At 53.5% G+C, this 23,855-nt stretch overlaps 1 protein-coding gene across 6 annotated transcripts in view; it reads right to left on the reverse strand.

The window, feature by feature from the left end:
• Nucleotides 1-23,855, reverse strand: part of NDRG4 (NDRG family member 4) — a 42,900-nt gene that overhangs the window by 10,186 nt on the left and 8,859 nt on the right. For 4 of the 6 annotated variants that reach the window (XM_043436437.1, XM_043436440.1, XM_043436434.1 and 1 more), the window contains exons 2-3: nucleotides 13,468-13,562; nucleotides 7,611-7,655 (exon numbers count right to left, since the gene is read on the reverse strand). In XM_043436437.1, the coding sequence (XP_043292372.1) occupies nucleotides 7,611-7,655; nucleotides 13,468-13,539 (117 nt within the window). In that variant the 5' untranslated portion in view covers nucleotides 13,540-13,562. Of the gene's footprint in view, nucleotides 1-3,346; nucleotides 3,521-7,610; nucleotides 7,656-13,467; nucleotides 13,563-23,855 lie in introns of those variants that run through there. The other 2 variants (XM_043436438.1, XM_043436439.1) reach the window with 2 other exon arrangements.

Genomic DNA, 23,855 nt, shown 5'->3' on the forward strand with positions numbered 1-23,855 from the left:
ACTCAGCCCTCCAGGGTCCAGTGAGGCCCATTTCCCCTCATCTCACTGCAGCCCCTCTGGGTCAGCTCTGCCATCCCCACCAAGTCCCACTCTCATCATGTTCCCCCTGGACTCAGAACCCTGCAAAAGGGCCTCAGCCCACCTAGAATCCACGGTGAAGACCCCACACTGGCCAGCCCAGCTGCCAACCCCCACAGCTGTCCCTGTTTCCACCCCCAGACTCTTGCCCCTGCCTCTCTGAGATTCCCAAGGCCTCCCGCGGGCAGAGCCGGGCTAGACACCATCCCCTCCCCCAAAGGCCTTCTGCAGCGGCCGCTCTGGGCTCCTCCTGGGTCCACCCCTTGGGCTTGCTGCTCCAGGTCATCAGTGCTTCAGGAAGCAGGAGCTGGGGGCTGCAGGTTCAGGACCCCCTGTGCCCCTTACCGTGTGACTCTGAGTGGGACACACACCTCTCTGCTTCAACCACCTCTTTCTGAGCCATCTCATGGGGATGCAGGGAGAACTAGATGAGCTGATGCCTGGCCCTGGAAAGGGGGCTGCGGTGGGTGGGCGCATCCCTGAGCCCTGCTGGCTGATCGTTCTGGGAATTGGTCCCTCTTGGCCACTCACGGGCAGACTCCCAGAGGGTCTGTCAATGCTGAATAAACAGCCCTGCCCTCCCAGGGAGAGTCCTGGGGACTGCAGGAGATGGGTGGTCCCTCCCGGGGAGTTGGAGGTCAGGCTGAGGTCAAGGAGAATCACCATGTGACTGAGCACCTACTGTGTGCCAGGTGTTATGCGAGACAGAAGGAGTGCTTTTCCCCACCTTTTACATGGAGGATGCTGATGCTGCTGCTGCTAAGTCGCTTCAGTCGTGTCCGACTCTGTGCAACCCCATAGATGGCAGCCCACCAGGCTACCCCATCCCTGGGATTCTCCAGGCAACAATACTGGAGTGGCTTGCCATTTCCTCCTCCAATTGAAGGACGCTAGGACACTCACATTCAGAGAGAACCAAATTTTCTGCTTCCGACAAGACAGGGGAGCCTTAGGTGACCGGCCTTCTTGGGTCTGGGCTCAGAGGATCACTGCCTGGGCCTGTCTCCAAAAGGGAAGGACTGGTGGTGTCAATCCTGGGGCCCAAGGCCACACCCTGGGAGCCAGGCTTCTGGGGGTCCACCGCAGCCCCTGCACGGCCCAGGCCTGTCCTTCCTCAGCAGCACTTCCTGCCCACTGCCCACTGACCAGGCACTTTTCATGTACTTTCTGTTTACTCCCAGAGGAGGAAACTGAGGCTGGCCAAGGAGCACTGAGTTGCCCAAGGTCAAGCTCAGAGATGGCAGGGTGATCCTTGGGGATGCCTCTCTCAGGCTGCTATTTCTGAGGAAGAGATCCAGCTCCATCCAAGAGACTTCTGAGCAGACCACCTCCCCATAGCTGCCTGTCCCTGCTGGGGGGCCCTGCCGCGTCCCCCCCACCCCGCCCATGCTCTCTTGGCTCTGGAGGGTGGGGGGGGGGCGGGGGGGCGGGGAGGAGGGGTGCACGGTGCCATGGAGGGGGCTGGGAGAAGGAGCTCGGTTCTATGAAGGGCAGGGAGCAGGGCAGGAAGGATGCCCAGTGCAATGGAGGATAGGGGCTGGGGCAGGAAAGACCCAGGCTGCTATGGAGGGTGTGATGGGGGCAGGAGAGGTGCAGAGTGCTATGGAGGTGCTACGAGGTGGGGGTGGGGTGGGCAGAAGGAGCTCAGTTCCGTGAAGGGCAAGGAATGTGGGCAGGAAGGACGCATGGTGCTATGGAGGGTGGGGGCTGGGGCAGGAGAGGGCCCCCATGGAACTAGAGCTGCAATGCGCTGCCTGCGGCAGTGGGGTCAGCTCTAGCCCTGCAGAACACAAGTCAGGGCCAAGAAGGGGTCTTCCCAGCTCTCCACCGCCCCTAAGTGTGTGTGTGAGGGGGTGCCTGCCCCCTCCCAGTCTCGCAGTGATCGCCTGGGTCCCCATCCCCGCCCTCACTCACCCCCATCACCCCTGGGCGGCGAGCCTCAGCGCGGCGCTTGCCCCCACTAAGGCTCAGCTCCCAGGGAACGGGAAGGGCTGGGGATGGGCGCGCCGTCGTGGGCTCCGGCCCGGTTGCCCAGTGACCTTGGCTGAACCCTCCGCCGACCTCCCTGCACCCGCTCCGAACCAGAACTTCAGATCCAATTCATCCTGATACAGGCCAGACGTCCCCAAGAGGGGCGTCACAAGGGCCGCAGGCGGACGCGCTCGGAGCCCCCCAACCCCCAGGGCCGAGAGCTCTCATTGGCTCCCGGTGACGTCAGAGCCAGTCCCCGCCTCCAGGTGGGCGCCAGCGCCGGGCACTGCGGCAGTCCTGGAGGGGGCTCTGATGTCCTCTCTGCCTGTCCCGCTCCCCTCATCCGTGACCTTGAGGGCTGGGGCAGGGGGTGGGGGGGGCCCTCCGACTCCGGCTTCAGGACGCGCATGTGTGGGGCTGGTTGGATTCTTCCCGTCAACCGCATCAATAATTCAGGGGACCGAGTCTGCAGCGGCCGGGAGGCGCTGACGTCGCTGCTTGGGTGCGGGTGCCAGGGGTGGCCCCATGGCTATTGGACCCCGCAGGGCAGGCCGGGGAGTAGAGGGGTGGGTCTTTCCCTGCCTCTCCTTCCTAGAGTTAGAACAGCACGGATCCGGGGCACCTGCTGCCGCAGGGAGGAAGTGTCCTGTTTCCCCACGCTCACCCCGCCCCCGCCCCCGTCCCACTCCGCCCCTCCAGGCCCTTACCCCGCTGGCTCATCGCCCCAGCGTTGCCCTCCTATGCCCAGAAAAGAAAGCACAGAGACCCCCTTCTCAGCTCCTCCCCTGCAGGGACCCCAGCCTGACGGCCCAGTTAACACCACACACAACCCAGACTTCTTTGCTTCTGCCTGCAGTCCCCCCAAACAACCATGACAACCCCCGCAGGGTCAGGAGGTCAGACAGCTGCAGGTACGGACCCCCCAGACGCCGCAGGGAACAGCTTCTGCAGGGTTGAAGGGGTCACAGGCGCCAGGCAGAGCTGGGCACGTGCCAGGCGGAGGGCACAGTCAGTGGAATACACACACGCCCGCACACCCATCCACGCGGACTGACAGACAAGTCACAGCCCTTTTCGATTTCCGCAGAGATTTCAGTCTTCCCCGTCCTCCCCCGCGGACCCACAGCATTTCCTCGCAACCAGGCAGCGGACCAGGGTCACCAGGAAGCCTGGGACCAGCTGATGTTGCCCAGTGCCCCCCAGGGTGCGCCAACTGAAGGCAGAAGCACCGCCGAACAGAGACAGATCATGCCCCCGCCTCCCTGGGGACCTCGCGGCCCCCTGAGCCCTCACTCACCCCATCCCAGCACTCCGGCATCTTGCCGAGGGAGGCCACCCGCCTCGACCAGAAAGGGCAAACAAAGGCCTGAGTCACCCGAGTCCAGAGGGAGGGGGCCGCGCGGGTGGGAGACCAGCGGCTCTATGGTGGGGCCCCAGCTCGCGGGCCACTTATATGGGGAGCGGCCGGGCCTGGACTGGCCCCGCCTCCCTGCGGGGTTTGTGAGCAGCCGCTCGCTCACCCGGAGCCCCTGCTCCCGGATTGGCTTTCAGGAGACAAAACTTGGCTCCGATTGGCTTCCAAGGTCCTCGCTCACGCGGGCTTCTGCTCCTCCCACCCCCAGCGACACATCAGCCGGGATGGTCCCCAGCTCCCGCAACCCACTCACCCCCGCACCGAGGCTCGGAGCCGCAGCTGCACACCGGGTCCCAGGAAGACGGAAGGCGCACACAGGTGCGCCCGGGGGCAGGTACAGATCAGCCTCTCACAGCAGAGCAGGCCAGGCTGCCCTAGGCAGCCCTCGACCCATACCGTGGGAGCAGGGAGAGCCTGAGCGGCTCCCAAGCCCAGCCTCCACATCAGGAAGGCCCGGATCCCTTCACCAGGAGAGGTGTGGGGAGTCACTGCTGCCTGCGGCATCCTGGGCTGTGACCCTACTCCGGGAGGCTGTTCCTCCTCCACCCCCAGGGTCTCCCCTTGGGCAGTCCCCACTCTGCCCACATGTATGCCCAGTGCCTGCCCACTGGGGAAGGGAAATGAGGGTTCTGGGGCCAGGGGGCCTGGAGAGATTTCGGGACCAGGGATGTGGCAGGTATACACCAGCTCTGTCCTCCCGTCACCCTCATCCTGCACCCAGGCCAGAGGACCCCCGGAGAGAGAGGAGGGGGGGGAGTGGGGATGGGGCAGCTTGTCCACGTGGCCACGTCCATCTCCCCATAGCCACACCAAGTCTGGGGCTTGGTTCTCCAGTGTCTGGGGAGCAGGACAGGTGCTGGGGGTTAGGTGGCTCAGGATGTGGGTGAGGAGCTGGCTGGAGACAGGCAGGCAGAGTACTCAGATGAGAAGCGGGAGGCAAAGGAGAACAGAGGAGAGGAAATAGGCCAGGCAGGAGCGCAGAGGAGGGAGCCCAAGGACTGAGAGCCTCAGGAGCCAGAGAGGGGGCGGGGTGCGGGCGCCTGTGCCCCCATTCTGTCGCCTTGGTGAAGGAACCCGCCACTCACCCCAGCTTGTAGGGACAGCCGTGCATGCTGGCCGGCTGCCCTGGGGGAAGGCGGTCACCTCCCCGTCTCTGGGTGCCTGGTGACCTGGTCAGCACCCACCCTCTATGTAATTCCCAGCCACGTTCTCTGCCTGGGCGGTGGCAGCATCAACAACTTCTCTGCCCCTTTCTGACCTCTCGCCATGTGGGCCTGGTGCAGAGTGCAGGGGCCTGTGCCCTCCCAGGGCAGCCAGGGCCTGGAGCGGGCGGCCCCCAGCCCCTCACGTGCTGCCCACCTTCCCGGTTCCCTGCAGCCACTTCAGCAAAGGAAGGTGCTCTGGTGGTTGAGGCCGTGTGTCATGGCACAGCCTGGTCCAGGGACCTGCCACGGGATCCTCCCGTCTGCTTCCAGAAGACAGGCAGGGTCGGGGACCTCCCACCCCTTCTGCCCCTCCGCGGTCCCCATCCAACCTTATGCCAACCTGAACCTCTGAGTGGCCTTCTCCACCCTTGGGCCTGGGTGACCTCACATACTACCCACTGCAAGCCATGACCCCCCAATTCTGCTCAGCTCAATGGCTTCAAATCCCCAGATTTGAGCTGAAGTCTCAACTTTCCCACCCACTAACTGGGTGACCTTGGACAAGATTTTTTCACTCCTCTGTGCCTTAGTTTCTTCAACCATCAAACAAGAATTGCGCCTTCCTCAACAGAGGTCCTAGGAGGATGATAAAAAGCTACATACATCACTACAGACCCGACCCCAGGCCTGCCCAGGGGAGAAATGGGGTGATCTGTGTGCTTCTCCAAACTGTGGGTCTCTTCCTGGAGGTTATACAGTTGTTGGGGCTGAACAAGGCAGGCCCAAGTCCTGGTACCAAACCCTGCTAGTCTCTGCTGTGTGACCTCTGGCAAGTCAGTCAACTGCTCTGAGCCATCATATCTTAAATGGGAGAACAGCAGAGAAGTTGCTTGCATAAGTAGCTGCAATGATAATACATAATCTTCACAAGCCTATGTATGAGAAAGGATGAAGAATCTGAAGCACAGGGAAGTATATTCTCTAACTCAGTGAGTAAGCACTGTAGCTTAGTGGCATCTCAGCACTCTGGTCTGAGGTCACATTATTACTACCTTTTTTTATTTTTTAAAGTTTTGGCCACACCCCGAGGCACATGGGACCTTAGTTCCCTGACCAGGGATTGAACCCGAGCCCCCTGCACTGGAAGGTGGAATCTTACCCAATGGACCACCAGTGAAGTCCCATGAGGTCACATTATTAAGAGTTGTAAACGCTTAGTGCCTTAGCTCTCCAGCGTGCCAGATTCCCATCTAAATGCTTTGCTATGTTACCTTATTTTGTCCTCTGAACATCCACCTTACAAACAAGGAAAATGACGCGCAGAGGGGTCCTGTAACCTGCCCAACATCACACAGCCAGAGGGCCCAGAGCAGGAGCTGCACGGAGGCAGTCTGGCTCTGGTGGCCACGAGTCAGTCAGCCCAGGGATGAGGGCACCGTCATCAAGCCTACAAACACCCGGGGTCTGAGCTGCCTCTACGAATGAGGTAGTGGGCTGTGCTGGTGGTCACGTGGCAGGGTCACAACTTGGACCAGGTCCTTCTGCCTCCCCCACTAGCTGGGCCCCTGAGGCCAGGGACTGAACAGGATAAAAGCCTATCCAGGCCTTGGCCCAGATAAGGACCATCCTGGTGGCTGCTTGACTTAACAAAAAGCAACCTGTGTGGAGTAACCAGAGCAGAGAATAAGGTGCTTTTTAACACATGCTGCCCTTTACCAAGCAAAGATCTTGAGAACCAGGGTCTCACACACATAAGGTGACCCACCCTGGCCTGGGCCCGGCATATGGATGTGGAGGACCCCAGGATTCTGTCACCTTTCACCCCCAATCCACCTCCCAGGGTGTGTGTGTTTGGGGGGCTGGCAGCACCACTGGCATCCGGGGAGTCCCACTCAGGGTCAGGCAGCGGCTCGTTGCTCTGGATTTTATTTCAGCGGTCCCTCCCACGGAAGAGGGGCTGTGTCACACTCCGCAGCCCTCACTTGGAGCAGGGAGGACAAAGGGCACTCTGGCTGTCCTAGGCTACCTTGCGGACACATCCGTCCCCTGCCTCTGGCTCCTGGGTCCCCACTCCCCCAGGTCCCATCCTGTCCTCCCCAGCAGCAGAGGCCTTTGTGATCAGAGCTGGAACTCCCGGGAGAGGGGAGCATGTGCCTAGGTGCTGCTCTGACGCCTCCGCCGTGTCCTTGAAGGGGCACGTGACCCAGGGTCCAAAGCCTGGCTCAGATCCACATCCTCACATCCTCGCTGCAGAGCCGGGCTCCTGGGGGAGGAGCCTGCAGGCCGCTCCACCTCCCACGTCACCCCTGCGTCCAGACCACGAGGCCGAGGCTGTCACGGGGCTGGGAGACTGACCTAAATTGGATGGTGGCCTGAGGGCTAGCTCCCACCAGCCAGGACGAAGGTCACAGAAAGGTCTGACTTTGGTCAATGGGTTTTAATGGCCAGTGCGGGCCCTGGAACCCCATGAGGCTCCCATTGTGTCTGCTAGCATGCATTCTCTGACACTCGGAAATAAATGGCCACCTTGGGATTCACAGGGGAGAAATGGCGGGCCGAGTGAGCGAAATCAGAAATCATCGCGCGGAGGAATAAACACAAAGACTGATCTCAGTTTTCCCAGGGAATCTGGCATCAAACTGAAGAGGACATGGTTGTCCCGGGCAACTGCTGCCATGGAAACAAGAGCTATTCGGAGCATCAACCTGGCTTTCATAGGAGGAAAGTGCTGATTCAGATGGCAGCATCCTCACTCCCCCAGACCTCCCCTCCTTCCCCTGTCCTGTTCAGGGAGGGAGGGGGCATTTCTCCATGGGGCAGGGGGCCAGGCAAAGCTGCTGTGAGCAGTAGGGGTGGTTCTGAAGGCTGCCAGGCGCCCAGTCCCTGCGGCTTCAGGCTGGGGGCGCTCAGAAGGGCTGTGACCCTCCTCTGAAACAGGCTGGGTCAGGGAGGGGCCAGCCAGCAGTCAGTCCCCCATTTGGAGAAGCTGAGTGGGGACCTACCTTCCAGTCTGTGTCCACAGCCAAGAGGAAGGAGTCAGAGTTCTCCTACAGGAAGGCAAACAGAGAAGGTGGCTGGTTAGGTCCCAGGCTGGCAGGGCAGGGAGGGGTGGCCAGAAGGGGCTCTGCCTTGAGCAGTATCACTTGTTGTTCCCACCTTTTTTTTTTTTTTTGGCTGAGCCTTGCAGCATGCAGGATCTTAGTTCCTAGGCCAGGGATCGAACCTGCATCCCTTGCAGTAGAGTGTAGAGTCTTAACTGCTGAACCGCCAGGGAAGTCCCTCCCTAGTCTATCTTAACATGAACAAAAGTGACCAGGCACCAGGTATCAAGTCATTAAGTATGTGACAGATGAGGCTACGAGCGGCTACACACATGGATTTTTACCTCCTAGTTTCTTTTTCTTTTTTACCTGTTAATTTAAAATGTGAAGATTTCCACTTTGTAGGTGAGAAGGCTGAGGCTCAGAGAGGCTGAGTCACATGGCGAGAAAGTGATGGAACAATCTATGACCCCAAATTCTTACTGTTCATTACTCTGCCCGTTGGCCCCTCTGATGGTTTTCAAGGTCGAACATCGGGGCACAAGCTCAGAAGCCAGAGGACAAGAGCCTGACTGTCACACCCACCGAGAGGATGGGGAAGCCGAGCCCCACACCCTGAGGGGGAAGTGGGCTTTTCTGACCTGCACGAAGGCACTGCCTGGGCCCATGCCATAGCTGCTACCACATTTTCAGACCCGCCTCTCAAAGGTCGGCTTTTTGGCTCATTTCCGCTGATGATGTGCCCATCTGATTGGTACCCATCCTTCCCACTGGATTGTAGGCACCCAGAGGATGTGGCCCATGTCCGGCTCGGCTCTCAGCATAAAGCCTGGCATGGACCAGGCTCCTCAAATACAAACAGACCTGGATGAACATGTCTGACGTCACAAGGAGGGGGGCAAGGTTTAGATATACCCACTGCTTAAAAGGTGGAGATGGAGAGCGGAGGAGGGGGAGCCCAAACCCCCTGTGAGTTGCCAGGCTCTCCCTGATGCAGCCTGGAGGCCCCCGGACAATCTGCACCCTCTCTGGGACTCTATCTGGGGAAGGAAACCTCATGGGGGCTGGGATCCCACATATCCAGGAAGAGCAGAGATCTGGGGCCTCTGTTCTGCCTTCTCTCGTGTCTGTCTAGGACCCTCGCTGCTCCTCTCTGCTCGCTGTGGGCAGGTGGCTTAGCCTCCGAGCCTCGGTGTCCGTGAGGCTTAACCGAGGGCATGGGGAGCAGTTCTCCTGTCCTGGCACCCCTGCTCTGGGCCCTGTGCTGCAGAGGCTGCTGGGTAACCATGTGGACAAAGGAGACGATCAGACTAGAACCAGGATGTCGTGGGAGGACAGCAAGCTCGGGCAGGGCTACAAGCGCAACAAGAAGGAAAAGGAACCCACAGCACAGGAATGGGGGCGGGGGAAGAATGAAAACCAGCGGTGCTGATGCTTTCCTCTCAGAACGAGAAGTTCATCCACCTGCATTCTGGCAGCTGGAGTGGGAGGCGTGGCAGAGAGAATCAGACAGGACTAGAGGCTCTCACACCAAAAAAGGAGACCAAGAGGCCTGTCTGAGACCTGTCTCAGGTGACATCAACAGTGGCCATCCTTCCCCTCCTGGTTCCCCCAGGGCCTGCGGGCTTTCTCTGCCTGGGGAGGTGAGGAGAACATGGAGGCAGCCACTCCTGGACCCTCCAAGGAAGGGGGCGGGGCCCTGGGAGGAAGGGACAAGCCTGGATATTCACAAATTTTGTCACCAGAAGACCTGGCCCAAGGGGGGAGGGCGGGGAAAGAGATGCACGCAGGAGATTTTCAAGGGGAGGGGCAGGACCCCAAACCAAGAAACATCAGGAATAACACCAGCCAATCTGGAGATGCCGGAGGCTGGGAGGAACCACATGAACATTTCGAGGAAGACAGGTGGGAGAGAGGGCCCAGATCGGGGGAGGCGAGGAGGCCCAGGAGCAGCCTAAGGAGACCCAAGTGGGGGATGCAGGTAAGGAGCCCCGGACACAGCAGGCAAGACTTCAGAGTCTCAAATGGTGGAGGGATGGTGGGTGATCACATGGAAGCATTCACTCCTCAGTAGACCCAGGGAATTTACACTTGGCAGGTGGCAGAAGATTTTAAAAAGTGCAAAAGGACAGGTGACAAGTACTGTCGTCCCGAGTAGCTGGACAAGGGAACTCTGTGGTTGTAACCGCCTGGGAAAGAGGCCAAGAGCGAGGCAGGCAGGACTGCACCCGTTGTCACTGAAAGCTGGAAGGCCACGCTGGGAGCACGGAGGAGGGTCTGGGGGGCGGGGGTTGAGGCCATTCTTATGCCCTGGAACAAGCAGCTGTGACCGGCGACCAGGTCCACTGCAGAAAGCAGGGAAACCGAGCTGGGGGTTCACAGCCTTGGAGGAGAACAGAGACGCGGGCCCTTGTTGGGGGTGGGTACAGGCATATTCAGGTCCAGGTGGGATGAGGGGAGACACCAAGGGCAGCAGGAAGAAGGCAGAGCCTGGGGGCTGCTCAGAGGGCCTTGGGAAGGGAGGGGCAGCAAGGCGCTGGGCCAGGCTGGGCAGAGAAGGGGTGTGGGGCATCTCCTGCGGTGTCCTGCCAAGGCGAGGAGTGGGAGAGCTGCATAGAACATGTGAGGACACGGTGCCCTCATCTCTCCGCACTGCCCACAGCTGCACACCCTGTGTCAGCAGGGAGCCCCCCAACCCCTGAGCCCTGGTGATGGGTGCAGGGGTCCCTGAGAGCCACATCACACCCTCACAAGAAGGCTGGTCTCTGCCTGCATGCCTCGAAAAACAGGCTGTTTGTGGGCAGGAGGAACTTTACAGAGAGTTCTGAAAAACTTCTTTCTTCTGAGCCACATCACAATCTACAGCTTCCACCTGGCTCAAGTCTTTACTGAGCGCCTAGGGGGTACCAGGCGCTGTGCTGGGAACTGGGGGGATCGGGGAACAAAACGGACAGGGTCTCTGCCCCAGGAGCCTGTGGGGCAGGGCCTGAGAGTGGCGAGTGCTAGGCCACGCCTGGAGGGCGTGCAGGGGGGCAGTATTAGACCCTGAGGTCGGAGAAGGCCTTTCTGAGGAGGGGGCATGTTGAGCAGAGCCCAAATAAAATGAAGGGCCAGCTCTGCAAATTCTACGGCCAGAATATCCCAGGCAGAGGGAACAGCTGGGAAGATGATCAGCCGGGTCAGGGAAGAACAGTGAGCCCGACAGACAGGAGAGGAGTGGGGTAGGGGGAGGTTGGGGTTGGTACAGAGCACAGGCTGGCACCAGGGAAGGACTGTGGCTGTAACTCTGAGAGCAATGGCAGCCGCTGGGCAACAATGCGGAAAGTGACAGGGTTTGTCTTATTTATTTTTTGGTGTATGCAAAAAAGGATAAATTTACCCGAGTCCCTCACCAAAGCCAAGAACAATAGTTAAAAACAGGCCTTGGGAGGGATGGTGGCCAGTAATAGAAATCAAATCTTGTCGGCCTAAGCAAAAAGGGAAATTTATAATTAGGATTCAAGGGTGACTTACCAAGCCCAAGGGCAGGACTCACGAAGGGCTGGAACAAGGGGACGGAATATATTAGAATGCCAGGAAGGACATGATGGACTTTAAAAGGTGAGACAGGGTAAGGAGACCAGTGGGGCAGCTTCTCCAAGCAGAAAGAAGGGGTGTGGGGGCATCTCTTGGGGTGCCCTGCCAAGGGCAGGGGTGGAAGAGAACGTGTGAGGTCAAGGTGCCCTCAGCTCTCTGTGCCACACACAGAGGCACATCCTGTACCGGCAGGGAGCTCCCGGAGGAGACGATGGGGGCTAGGAACAGGGAGGGAGTAGAATTGGAGTCAAGAGTGTCCAGGAGAGGGTGGGATGTATGGAGACAGGAACGTGGAAACATACATTACCGTATGTAAAATAGATGAGTGTGCTGAGTCGCTCAGTTGTGTCCGACTCTTTGCGACCCCATGGACTGTAACCCACCAGACTCCTCTGTCCATGGGGTTCTCCAGGCAAGAATACTGGAGAGGTTTGCCATGTCCTCCTCCAGGGGATCTTCCCCACCCAGGGATCGAACCCAGGTCTCCTGCACTGTGGGCAGATTCTTCACTGTCTGAGCCACCAGAGAAGCCCATGTCAAATGGATAGCCAACGGGAATTTGCTGCATGACTCAGTGAACTCAAACCAGGGCTCTGTAACAACCTAGGGGTGGGATGGGGAGGGAGGTGGGTGGAAGGATCAAGAGGGAGGGGACATACGTATACCTATGGCTGATTCATGTTGATGTTTGGTAGAAACCAACACAATATTGTAAAGCAATTATCCTTCAATTAAAAATAAAATTAATTTTAAAAAAGTCTACAGTGTCTAGCTCACCAGTGTTTCCTGCCCATTGCTGGGGGCTGCCCCCAGGTAATCAGGCCGTATAAGTTAACTCAAGGTTCTGTCTTAGAGATGGGGTGGGGGAGGCGGGAGGGCTTCCCGGGTGGCACTAATGTAAAGAATCCGCCTGCCAATGCCGGAGATGCAAGAGATGCAGGTTCGATGCCTGGGTCAGGAAGATCCCGTGGAGCAGGAAATGGCAACCCACTCCAGTATTCTTGCTTGGGAAATCCCCAGGACAGAAGCACCTGGAGGGCTCCAGTCCATTGAGTTAGACACGACTGAGCGACCGAGCATGCATGCAGGCATAGGGGGAGGGGGGGAGACTCAAGAGGGAGGGAGGGAATACATGTATATTTCTGGCCCATTCATATTGTATGGCAGAAACCAACCCAACATTATAAAGCAATTACCCTCCAATTAAACAAAATTTTAAAAATGTACCCTTCTCTGGGGCAGGACGGCCAGCTTCATGCGGCTGGCCCCCTGGGGCCTGCACATCCACTCTGTCCCCACATGCGGTGTTCAGCGGCTCTGGGGCTCACCTCCTTCTGAAGCGAGGCTGCAGGAGGCAGGGGCAGGGCAGAAAGGGGGGTGTGCTAAGCACCCGGGGACCAGGCTCCCGGCTTCCCCATCTGTAAAGTGGGCGGGCCTGGCAGCATAGCCAGCAGACACCTGCGGCTGTGATGCCCCAGAACTCCATGAGCAGTGGACCCCCAGGTTTCCCTTGCAGGGAGGGAAAGGGAAGTCATGCCGGACAGGACCACAACAAGGCAGTGTGGGCAGAATTACTTCTGGAATCTGCTGTCTGGGGTCCTGATGAGGGCCCTTTCGGGTAAAATAACAACAACCTCCAATGCCTTGGTCCCGCTGCTCCTGGGGGCGCTGCTGATAACACCTGCCGGCTTATCTCAAAGGCTTGTGAGGAAGAAAGAGAAGCTGCAGGCCTGAAAGGATTGAGTGAGTGGGGAAGCGCGGTTCCGCTGCTGGAGGCAGCACTGGCCAGTGGGGGCCCTGTTGGGGTCCAAAGGCCGCCCAGAACCAGGGGTTGAATACAGCCTCATTCCCTGATAGCTGTGTGACCCTGGCCAAGTTGAGTTAACCTTTCTGTGCCTCAGTTCTCTCATCACTGAAATGCGAATAGCTCTTTCTAAAGAGCCTCCCTGCCTCAAAGACAGCCAAAGCCCCAGCGAGGCTGGCTGGGTGTTAGTTGCGTGGGCGCTCAGCCCGGGCGGAACTCTCCCCCGGCAGGGACAAGGCTTCCCAGGGTGGCCTGAGGATTCCTGGCGCGTGGCTCGCGTCGCGGTTCGGAGGGTCAGCTCCTTGCCATCAGCCAGACTAGAGGGATGGACGGTCAGCGGCTTGCCATCAGTCAGACCAGAGAAAAGGCGCGCAGTTTCCTTCGTAGCCACGAGGTGGCGCCCTCCGCTCCCAGGACCGCGAAGGGGCGACTACTCACCAGCTCCGCGGCGTCCTGGCCCCGGAGCAGTGGCTTCTCCTCGGGGAATCGCAGCTCCTGCAGGCCGGCCATGGTCACGTCGTGGAGCAGGAGCCCTGGGAAGGGAGGGCAAGGACGGGGGGTTAGGGCCTGGTGCGGCGGAGACGTCTCAGCCCGGCGGAGAGGACAGCGCCAGCCCGCACTGGGACAGGGGCACCACCCGGCCGCTCCGCTCCATCCCCGGATCGCCGTCCCCAAGAGCAGGCCCAGCTCAGCGCTTCACCCGGGCAGCAAGACTCCGGGGAGGCCATTACATTATTTGTTCTTAAAACATGTTCCCCCAAGCCCCCGAAAAAGGAAGAAGGGGCAAAAACGGAAGAAGGGGCGAAAAGGGAAGAAAGGAAGGGAGGAAGGAAAAGGAGAAAAGAAAAAGGAAAAGCAAAGCGACACAATATACCATGACCCTTGAAACAATTTCAAGTGAATTGCATTTATTAAGAAGCAGGGGGACACGTGTGGGGAAGCTAGACACAGGACGGGAAGCAGACAGAAGCCCCCTGTTGTCAGAAGTGGACAGTGGGGTCTGGAGGACACGGAACGGAGCTGAGGGCTGTCCTCAGTGCTTAGGACAGGCCTGGGTGAGGGGGGCTCTGAGAAGGGAGGGGGGCTGGCAGTGTGACCCTGAAGGAAGGGGTGCGGTTATGACACATCGCCAGCAGGGAGGGGTGACCCGTGACCCCTCAACCACAGCCACAGGCGGAGGGGCCCAGGCCTAATGGCTGCAGGTTCCGGGGAGACTCTGGGCCTCTGAACCCCAGGAGAGGAAGGGTCATATGTACACATGTGTGTGTCTGGGGGATCCAGTGCTGGGGGGAGGCAGACAGAAAGGGTGTCAAGACCCCACAAGCCATCTAGCTTGGCATCACCATTCTTCACTGGGACTTTAGGATGGCATAAATAAGAATGCACCAAGAGAAACGCTAGGCAGGAATATGAGCTGAGAACTCATAAAAGAATTACAATTAGTCAATAAATACAGGGGGAAATATTAAAGCTCACTAGACGTCCAAGATTTTTTTTTTTTGGCTAATGGAATTGGTACAGTTTTGTAGCACTGGCAAAGATGCACCAAAATGGGCACTTTTCTTATACTGCTTGTGAGTGTATAAATTGATACGTCTTTCTGAAGGGCAGTTTTACAGAACTGAATTAAAATCATTTAAAATGTCCTTACTTTTGGACTCAGCAGTCCTTCCCCTGGGAGAAATTTCCTAAGGAAACCAAATGGTTTAATGATTTATCTAATGATTTATCTCTAAGAAAGCTCACCCCAGTGCCATTTATAATAGAAAACAAAACCAAAAAAAAAAAAAACCTAAAAGAAGCCAAATGTCCACAAATAGGGCAGACAATAACTTGTAAGATTATTTAATAATGTGAGAAATGCTTGTGTTGTAATCGATTTTTAAAAAGAAGTTATAAAGCATACAGTATTATCCAAATTACGAGAAATATGAATAGTTTCACACACAAAAAAGTATGGAAGGCTTTTCATAAAGTTAACAGGTATTTGAGTGAAGGACAGAAAACTAGCTCCTACAGTCTGAAATCAGGGGAAAAAAAAAACCCATTAAGAAAGACTATCTGAAGATCATTAACAATTCTTTATTCTTGCAAAGCACTCCACAGCTCCCAAGGCACTTTCCTGTGTTGTTAGATTTCACCCTGATGGGAAATGTGATGAGATAACCAAAGCTCAGAGAAGTTCCACAGCAGGCCCAGCCTGGGCCAGGCCTGGAAATGGAGTCTTTGGATTCCTCATCCAGCCCGGTGCTGGTTCTGTAACACTGTCTGTCTTGGAAGGAAGGCTTCCTATTCTTCTTTCCAGCCTCCCTCCCTCCCCTCTCTCCTTCCTTCCCAATTCTGTTATCAGTCTTTCTTAAAGGTGAAGTCCTCAGACTTTCCCTTCTGCCCTGAAAGGCTGACCATCCCACTAGCTAGTTGTCAAGAAGGTGCCCCCCATCCTTGCCCACCCCTGCTCCTGTGGCTTCTCCCTATAGAAGCCCTAGTGATGGGGGAGTGGGCACTGTGGTTGCCTGGGACCCAAGGACCCCATTTCCTGTGGATGGTTCTGAGACCAGGTTGCAGCTCCAGACCTCCCCTGGGCTTCCTTCCATCCTATCAGAAGCAGGAAGCATTAGCCCTCAGAATGTTATCAAGATGGTGCCTTGCGATGGCGTGGTGGTCCCCACCTCAGTCTAGTCTGGGGTTGAGATGTGCTGAGGCTGGGCTGGGAGCTGCTGGCCTCCCAGGGCTTCTGGAAGGTTAATCCAGCCCTGTGCAGCGCCCCCTGGCACAGCCTGGTCCCCAGCGTGAAGAGGCCAGGCAGGAAGGCCCCTGCCCGCCCAGGCGCCCAGGTCCCCATACCTTGTACCACCCTGGAGCTCTCTGTGCCCAGTGGTTTCCAGGGAAACCGGCTAACACAATGCACATGGGCTGTATTTTTAGAACGGCGTCCTCTCTCCCCTCCCCCACTTTCTCTTCCATCCTTTCTGATGTGTGCACATTCATCCCTCCATCCAGTAGGGAGCTGAAAGAAGGGCCCCCACCCTGGGAGTCTCTTTCCCATTAGGGCGTTTTTAGCCTCCAGCCTCCCTGAATACCCAACTCAATTAAACGCCTTGGCAGGACTGGGATGTCCCTGCCCTCACCCCGGTCTGTTACGAAACCACCCTGGAGACCCATCCTCCCCAAGGACGGTGCTATTAAAAGGGCTGAGAGTGGGCAGTGCAGGGACAGATGGCCTGTGAGGGAGGGGGTGATGGGGAAGGGGACTGCAAAGAGAAAGCTCATAGTCCAGAGAACCGGGGATGTCTCAGCCCCAGGAAAACAGGGACAGCCCAGGGCCCAGCAGGTGGTGGTGTGGGGCTCCAGAACAGAAGCCAGAGCAGGCATTCCCACAGGGTGGTGGCAGACAAGCTCCTTCCTAAGAGAGGTATGATGGGGCTTCCCTGGTGGCTCAGTGGTAAAAAATCTGCCTGTCCATGCAGGAGACATGGGTTCGATCCCTGATCCAGGAAGATCCCACATGCCACAGAGCTGCTAAACCTGTGAGCCACATCTATTGAGCCTGTGCAAGAGAAGCCACCGCAATGAGAAGCCCATGCACTGCAGTGGGAGAGTAGCCCCCGGCTTCTGCTTGCTGCACAACCCCAGCAGCAACACAGACCCAGCATAGCCAAGAATAAATACTTTAAACAAATTTTTTTAAAGGGAGCTAGATAATGTTACAAGAAAATGAGATTCCTATCACATCAATACATTGTATACCGTAAACTTATTATACAATGCTATATGTCAAGGGTATCTCAATAGAGCTGGAAAAAAGCTTTCCAAAAAGAGAGTGCAATTCCTATCAAGTCCCACAAGGAAGCCTGAGTCAGGTCTGTACAGAGTCAGGGAGCACAGAGCAGGTGGGGTGGGAGGTCCCGGGGGGAGGGGGTCTTGGAGCAATAGCGATGGGCCTTTTCACTCTGTCTCTCTCCTCCTCTTAATCCCCAAGTCCCTAAAGTGGGAAGTGTTAGAAACAAATGGGCCTGGGATGAATTCCAACCCTCAGCTTTTCAGTGGTTAGGCCCGGAGTTACTGGAATCTCTTCTGTATAGTTCACTGCCTAGCTTTATTTTGGGCAAGCCACTAAGAGGATTGCTGATCTACAAAATGGGAGTGGTAGCCTCCCTCTGCCCACCTCAGAAAGCTTAGAGGTACAACAAAGACAACAGATAGAAATGTGTTTTTGTAATTTATTTTTAGTATTTTTACTATATACCAGGTGTTCTTTTATTTTTTAAACTTTTTTTTTTCTGTATTGGCGTGTAGCCGATTAACAATGTTGTTAATGTTAATGTTCCCCTGATAGTTTCAGGGGAACAGCAAAGGGACCCAGCCATACATACACGTGTATCCATTCTCTCCCAAACTCTCCTCCCATCCAGGAGAGTTTGACACGTAACATTGAACAGAGTTCCCTGTGCTATACAGTGGGTTCTCGTTGGTTATCCATTTTAAATGTAGCAGTGTGTACATGTCCATCCCAAACTCCCTATCCCTTCCCCACAGTCTTCCCCTCACCCCAGAACTATAAGTTCATTCTCTAAATCTGTGAGTCTAAACAATGTGTTTTTAAGATAGAAGATTTCTATACCCATTTGGATGGGACAAAAATCACAGAGTTGATTGGGGTCCTCCTAACCTTGCTCTGCCTACTTGGAGGACTTTCTTTTTCTCTTGTCTCCTGTTTAAGGAAGGGTTCATACCTGCTGGCAGGGAAGCTCTGCTGATGTTTGCAATAAATGAACAGGAAAGGGGTGAGGGAGAGAAAGCAAGGGCTCTTTGGTTGGGTGACGGAAAGGGGCCCTAGAGCAGAGTGAAGGTGGGTGACTTCTTTAAAAGGAATTGCATTTCTTTTCTATGACTTTTGGTTGCTGATTTTGTGCTTCTTTAAATGTGATTCTGGGCTGAGACCTGGCCATGTGAACCCTCAGACTTAATAGGGTTAAAAATGTAAATGATTACTATGATTTCGTTCCTGAGGTGTGTATTTGGTGTGTAGTCACGTAGTCATGTCCAACTGTTTTCGGCCCTGTGGCCTACTGTAGCCCGCCAGGCTCCTCTGGCCATGGGATTTCCCAGGCAAGAATACTGGAGTGGTTTGCCATTTCCTTCTCCAGGGGATCTTGCCGACTCAGGGATTGAACCCGTATCTCCTGCATTAGCTAGGTGAGTTCTTTACCACTGAGCCACCTGGGACGCCCCAAACCTATTCAATAAATGCTTCAATTAAACTGATCAGTGGCAGCTATGCATCCTATGGAATAAAGCCATCGCTGAGTGGAAGCCCAGCTCAGTTAGTAGTAGGGGGCATCTGGAAATACATGCAGGGATTTGAGCTTGTCTCAGCAACCGGGGGCGCCCACAGTGGTTAGGAGGCAGTGCTGTGCAGTGAAGCATCGCTCCCCACCCCAAAACGCCTTAAGCTGCCCCCTGAGAAACACAAGAGCTGAAAGAGAAGGAAGGCCAGACACAACTAGGGTGAAGTTAGCATATGCAGGTGAACCAGATCTTGTGGGACAGGGAGAAACCAAACTATTAAAGAGGTAGGACTTTCTTGTTTTTTCAATCATGGGAGGGAGGGGTCTCTGGCCGGTCATGGTCAGGGTCTTGGTCCAAGGTGCCCTGTGGTTGGAGCACTCCTGAAAGTCCTAGTCATGACGTCCCATTAGGAGAAGAGCCTCGAGCAAATGGAACAAGGAGCAGAGCCAGTCTGGCCCGGGCAGCACCGCCCTGGGAGAGGGGTTTGTGCCACAGATTGAGAAGGAGGTCGCTTAGGGCAGGTTCAGACTCATGTTCAAGCCCGGGCATCTGATACCCTTCCATCTACCCACACAACGCCAGCACCGTGGTTTGAAAAGAGGTCCCAGAACTCAGGGACCCAGAAATCAGGAACTTCGCTTCCAACTGCACCGTGTAGAGGGTTTAGAGCTGCCCGAGTCGCTGGCCCCTCATATCACTCTCACTGTCTGGATGCTGACCTCAGAGGGTTGGGACAGTGCTGGAGGCAGGGCTGGGATGGAGACAGACCTTCCCTCAGCATCCCCATCTCACAGTGAGGCAAGAACAGGCCGCAAGGAGGGAGTGACTGGTGCAAGTCCCCTGTGGCGCATCCAGGGAGGAACCCCAGAGTCCAGTGGCTCAGGACTCAGTGCTCTCACTGCCAGGGCCCCAGGTTCAATTCCTGGTCAGGGAACTTAGATCCTGAAGGCTGCATTGCAGCCAACTGTCCCCCCTTCACCCCCACCCCCCCCCCCCGCAAATAACAAACCCTACTCTACACAGATTCTGTTTCCCTGGGGTAGATGGCCTAACAGGAGGCTGCAGGGAACATGATCTCGTGTTCTGGCCCAGCCTCCATTTCCTCTCTCATTACAGCCCCTTGCTTTATGCCTAACTTGACCTAGACCACGTCCCCTGCTCCTTCCTTGATTTGGGCCCGTGAATTCCTCTCTCTCCACAACCACCGCCACCCTGCCCACACACACACACACACACACACACACACACACACACACTCCCACTGTGCTGAATGCAGCCATATTTGGATGCCGACACTCACAGCTAAAGACCCCAACTGACTCAGTCGGACCATTCTTCCTGCAGGAAGCACATACTTCTGTGCATGCTGTTCCCTCTGCCTGAAATGCCTTTCCCCATCACATGCCCACAACAATGACAATGGCAATAATAATGGAAACAAATTGTTAATATTTTCTGACATGATATGTGTTTGTTGAATGACATGAAATGAATGAATGATTCTTTGCTCAGACTGTAAAGTATTAAATGATTGGTAACATTCAATGTCAATGAGGTTGGGGGGAAACAATACATATTCTCATATACCATTGGCTGGACTGCAGTGGGTTCAACTTTATTTGGTGGGCAAGTTGGTAGTTTGTAAAAATGCAAATCTCTCTCAACCCTACAATTCTATCTCTAGGTATTTATCCTGAAGAAAAACACGAAGAGGCTATGCACAGGGGTGCACTCTGCAGTGCTCTTTGGAACAGGAAAAAAAGTGAAAAGAATCATCACAAGGAAAATAAATGTCAGGAGAACGGTTAAATAAACCCCGGCACATCTATACCCCAGAGCACCACACGGCTATTTAAAAAATGAGGCAGCTCCACTCAAACAGATAGGGAAGGCATTCTTAAATACACAGGTAAGAGAAAAAGGCATGGCACAGAATAATTGTAAATAAATAAGCCCATTTATGTGAAAAATATATGCATGGAACAGGTACATTTATTTGCAAATTAAAAAAGAAAAAAGGTCCTCGAATGAATCAGGGTAACTATAACAATGCTCATCTCAGAGGAAGAATATGTGTTTGGAAGAGTCTAAAAGGAGACTTTTATTCTACATAGCAGATCTTATCAAATCTAAGATACCATCGATTAGAGCTGACACTAACATTTTATGTACCAAAAGAAGAAAAAAACATTACTGATGAAATACTTCCCCCTACACTTTAACTTTTTATTTTGAAATAATTTCAGATTTATAGAAAAACCACAGAAAAGAAACAAAGCACAGAAACTTCCCACCTACTCCCCATTCGGCTTCCTCTAGAATGTCACCGTGCTACAGAACCTTAAACAATTAGAGAAACCAGGAGAGAAAATGCTGATAAAATACGGTGCAGCAATCTGCAGACCGTCAGTGAGTTTCCCCAGTTTTTTCAGCAGTCTGCCCGCCCAGGACGCCACGCTGCCATTAGTTGTCACGTGGTCTCCTCCATCCTCTGTCTTTTATGATGCTGACACCCGAGAAACATTGAGTAGTTAAAGTCTGTACTGTCCCTCAGTCTGGGTTTGTCTCTTGTTTTTTTTTTTTTTTTTTTATGGTTAGACCGAGGTTTTGCATTTTTCGCAAGAATACAGCAGAAGAGATGTGCCCTTGTCACTGTACCATTTCATGGGGGACAAGATGCCAGTCTGTCTTATTACTGGGGAACGTTAGCTTGATCACCTTCTGGCAGGTTTCTCCAGGGTAAAGTTACTATTTTCCCCTTTGTAACTAACAGGTATCTTGTGGGAAGATACTTTGAGACTACACAGACATCTTGTTTCTCATCATACTTTCCGCCCACTAATTTTAGCAACTATGGATGAGGCTTGCCTACAGTTATTACAGTGGTATTTGCTTGATGATCGTTTTCTATTTCCATCATCCCTTCTACATTTATTAATTGGATTTCTCCTGGAAGAAACAGAGTTGTCTTTTGTTCTCCATTCACTGATTTATTCAATTACTTATTTTATTCTATGGGTCATAATCCATTTCCATTATTATTTTATTGTTCTGATTGTGCCAGATTTGGCCATTGGGAGTTCTTTAAGTTGGCTCTTGGGTCCTTTCACCATTCACTGTCCTTTTTTACTTTTTAGTAGCTTCTAATTTACTCCAAACTCATCTTATATTTTTTCTGCCTCACACACACACTTTTCTCTATGTGTCTGTATATCTATTAAAAATCTGGAATTTATATTGACATCTCTAATTCCAATTCAACACCACTCAGTTTATTATAACTTCCCTCTTTTTTTTTTCCCTAACTTCCCTCTTTTCATTATTTGTAATTGTTTTTCTTCCACAATGAGAAACCTGGCTATCATTATCCCCAGTATTTTTGTTTATCTGCTCATTCCTACTACACACACAAAGTAACTGCAGAACTGTCACTAACATAATGAGTTCCTATCATTCAGAACTTTTGGTAATTAATTTTTTAAAATATTTTATTATTTTAGACTTAGACCCACATCTGTCACTCTTATAACTTCCTTTTCTTTTTTAAAATATTGAGGTATAACAATGGAATATTACTCAGCTATTAAAAAGAACGCATTTGAATCAGTTCTAATGAGGTGGACAAAATTGGAGCCTATTATACAGACTGAGTCAGAAAGAAAACCAAGAATACAGTATATTAACACATATATATGGAATTTAGAAAGATGGTAACGATGACTCTATATGCGAGACTGCAAAAGAGACACAGATATAAAGAACAGACTTTTGGACTCGTGGGAGAAGGCGAGGGTGGGATGATTTGAGAGAATAGCATTGAAACACGTATATCACCATATGTGAAATAGATCGCCAGTCCAAGTTCGATGCATGAAACAGGGCACTCAAAGCCGGTGTACTGGGATGACCCTGAGGGATGGGATGCGGAGCGAGGTGGGAGGGAGGTTCAGGATAGGGGACACATATACAACCATGGCTAATTCATGTCAGTGTATGGCAAAAACCACTACAATACTGTAAAGTAATGAACCTCCAATTAAAGTAAATAAATTAATTTTTTTTAAAGAAAAAAAATTGAAGTATAGTTGCTGTACAATGCTTGTAAATTCTTAAAAAGAAATAGAAATGGAAAAAAGAAGTGAAATAAACTGCGTCGGTTCATCCTAAAACTTCTTCACATTCAGGATCCGATGTTTCTGAATTGCTCTCTCTCTGTTTTTGGCCGTGCTGGGTCTTTGATCCTGCAAGAGGGCTTTCTCTGAGGGTGCTCCTCTCTAGCTGCAATGCGAGGGGTTCTCATTTCAGTGGCTTCTCTTGTTGTGGAGCACAGGTTCTAGAGCTTGCTGGCTTCAGTAGTTGTGGTGGGCTTAGCTGCTCCAAGGCATGTGGAATCTTCCCTGACCAGGGATTCAATCTGCATCCTCTGCATCAGTAGGTGGAGTCTTAACCACTGGAGCCCCAGGGAAGTCCCACTCTGTCTTGAGGTTGTGGCTGACTGTGCTTTTCCATGGAGTCCCAGCTCCGCTGACATCAGGAATGTCGCTGGTTCAGCCTTTCCCAAGAGGGCTCCACTACCACCTCCAGGATTTCCCACCAGACTACACCTTCTGGTGTACCGTGATGGCCAGTGGTCCCGGTGCCCGCCTCACCAAGAGAGGATATATGTCAGAGATGTTATGAAAAAAGGTGCATCTGAGAGTTGCCATAACATAGCTCTTTTATAAAATTTTCTTCCGTTGAGGCACAGCACCCATGTGTGAACTCTGTTTCTGTACACAACATGGTTCCAGATATTAAACACAGACATAACAAACCTCCAATCCCCAGACCAAGGGCAGACAGAACTGGAATCCCAATAATATGCTCCATGTAAGCAGCTTCTGTATGGAGCCAGGAAAAAGCCCTACTGGGGCAGAGATGGTTAATTTCCCCTCGGTATTGGTTCTCCCCTTGATACTCTTAATACTAGCTCCCCAAATTTTAGATGAGCAGGTAGACAATGGGAATAAAGCCTATTTATGACAACAATCAGCCAGTTAGATGTAAATGGAACCATGTGACTTTGGGAGAGTGGTCTTAAAGGGAGGAGACATGCCATTCTTCAACCCTTCCTTCTTTTTGCTGACTGGAATACAGATGTGATGGTGGGAACTTAAACAGCCATTTTGGGCCCTGAGGCTGGATACTAAAGGTGGTAGAGTGGCACTATAGATAGCGTCTAAGTTCCTGAGAATCATGAAGCCATAGTTCTGGATGGCCTATCTCTAGACTCTGCTTATAAAAGAGGGAAATAGACTTTTATCTTCTTTTATCTATATTTTAATTGAGGTATAGTTGATTTACAATGTTGGGTTAGTTTCAGGTATTGAGCAATGATTCAGTTACATACATATATTTTATATATTACATATATATTTCAGATTCTTTTCTGTTACAGGTTATTACAAGATATTGAATATGGTTCCCTGTGCTATATAGTAGGTCCTTGTTTATCTAGTTTATCTATTTTAGAGTAGTGTGTATCTGTTAATCCCGAA

Source organism: Cervus canadensis, chromosome 18 (genome assembly GCF_019320065.1).
Source record: "Cervus canadensis isolate Bull #8, Minnesota chromosome 18, ASM1932006v1, whole genome shotgun sequence".
Lineage (NCBI taxonomy): Eukaryota > Metazoa > Chordata > Mammalia > Artiodactyla > Cervidae > Cervus > Cervus canadensis.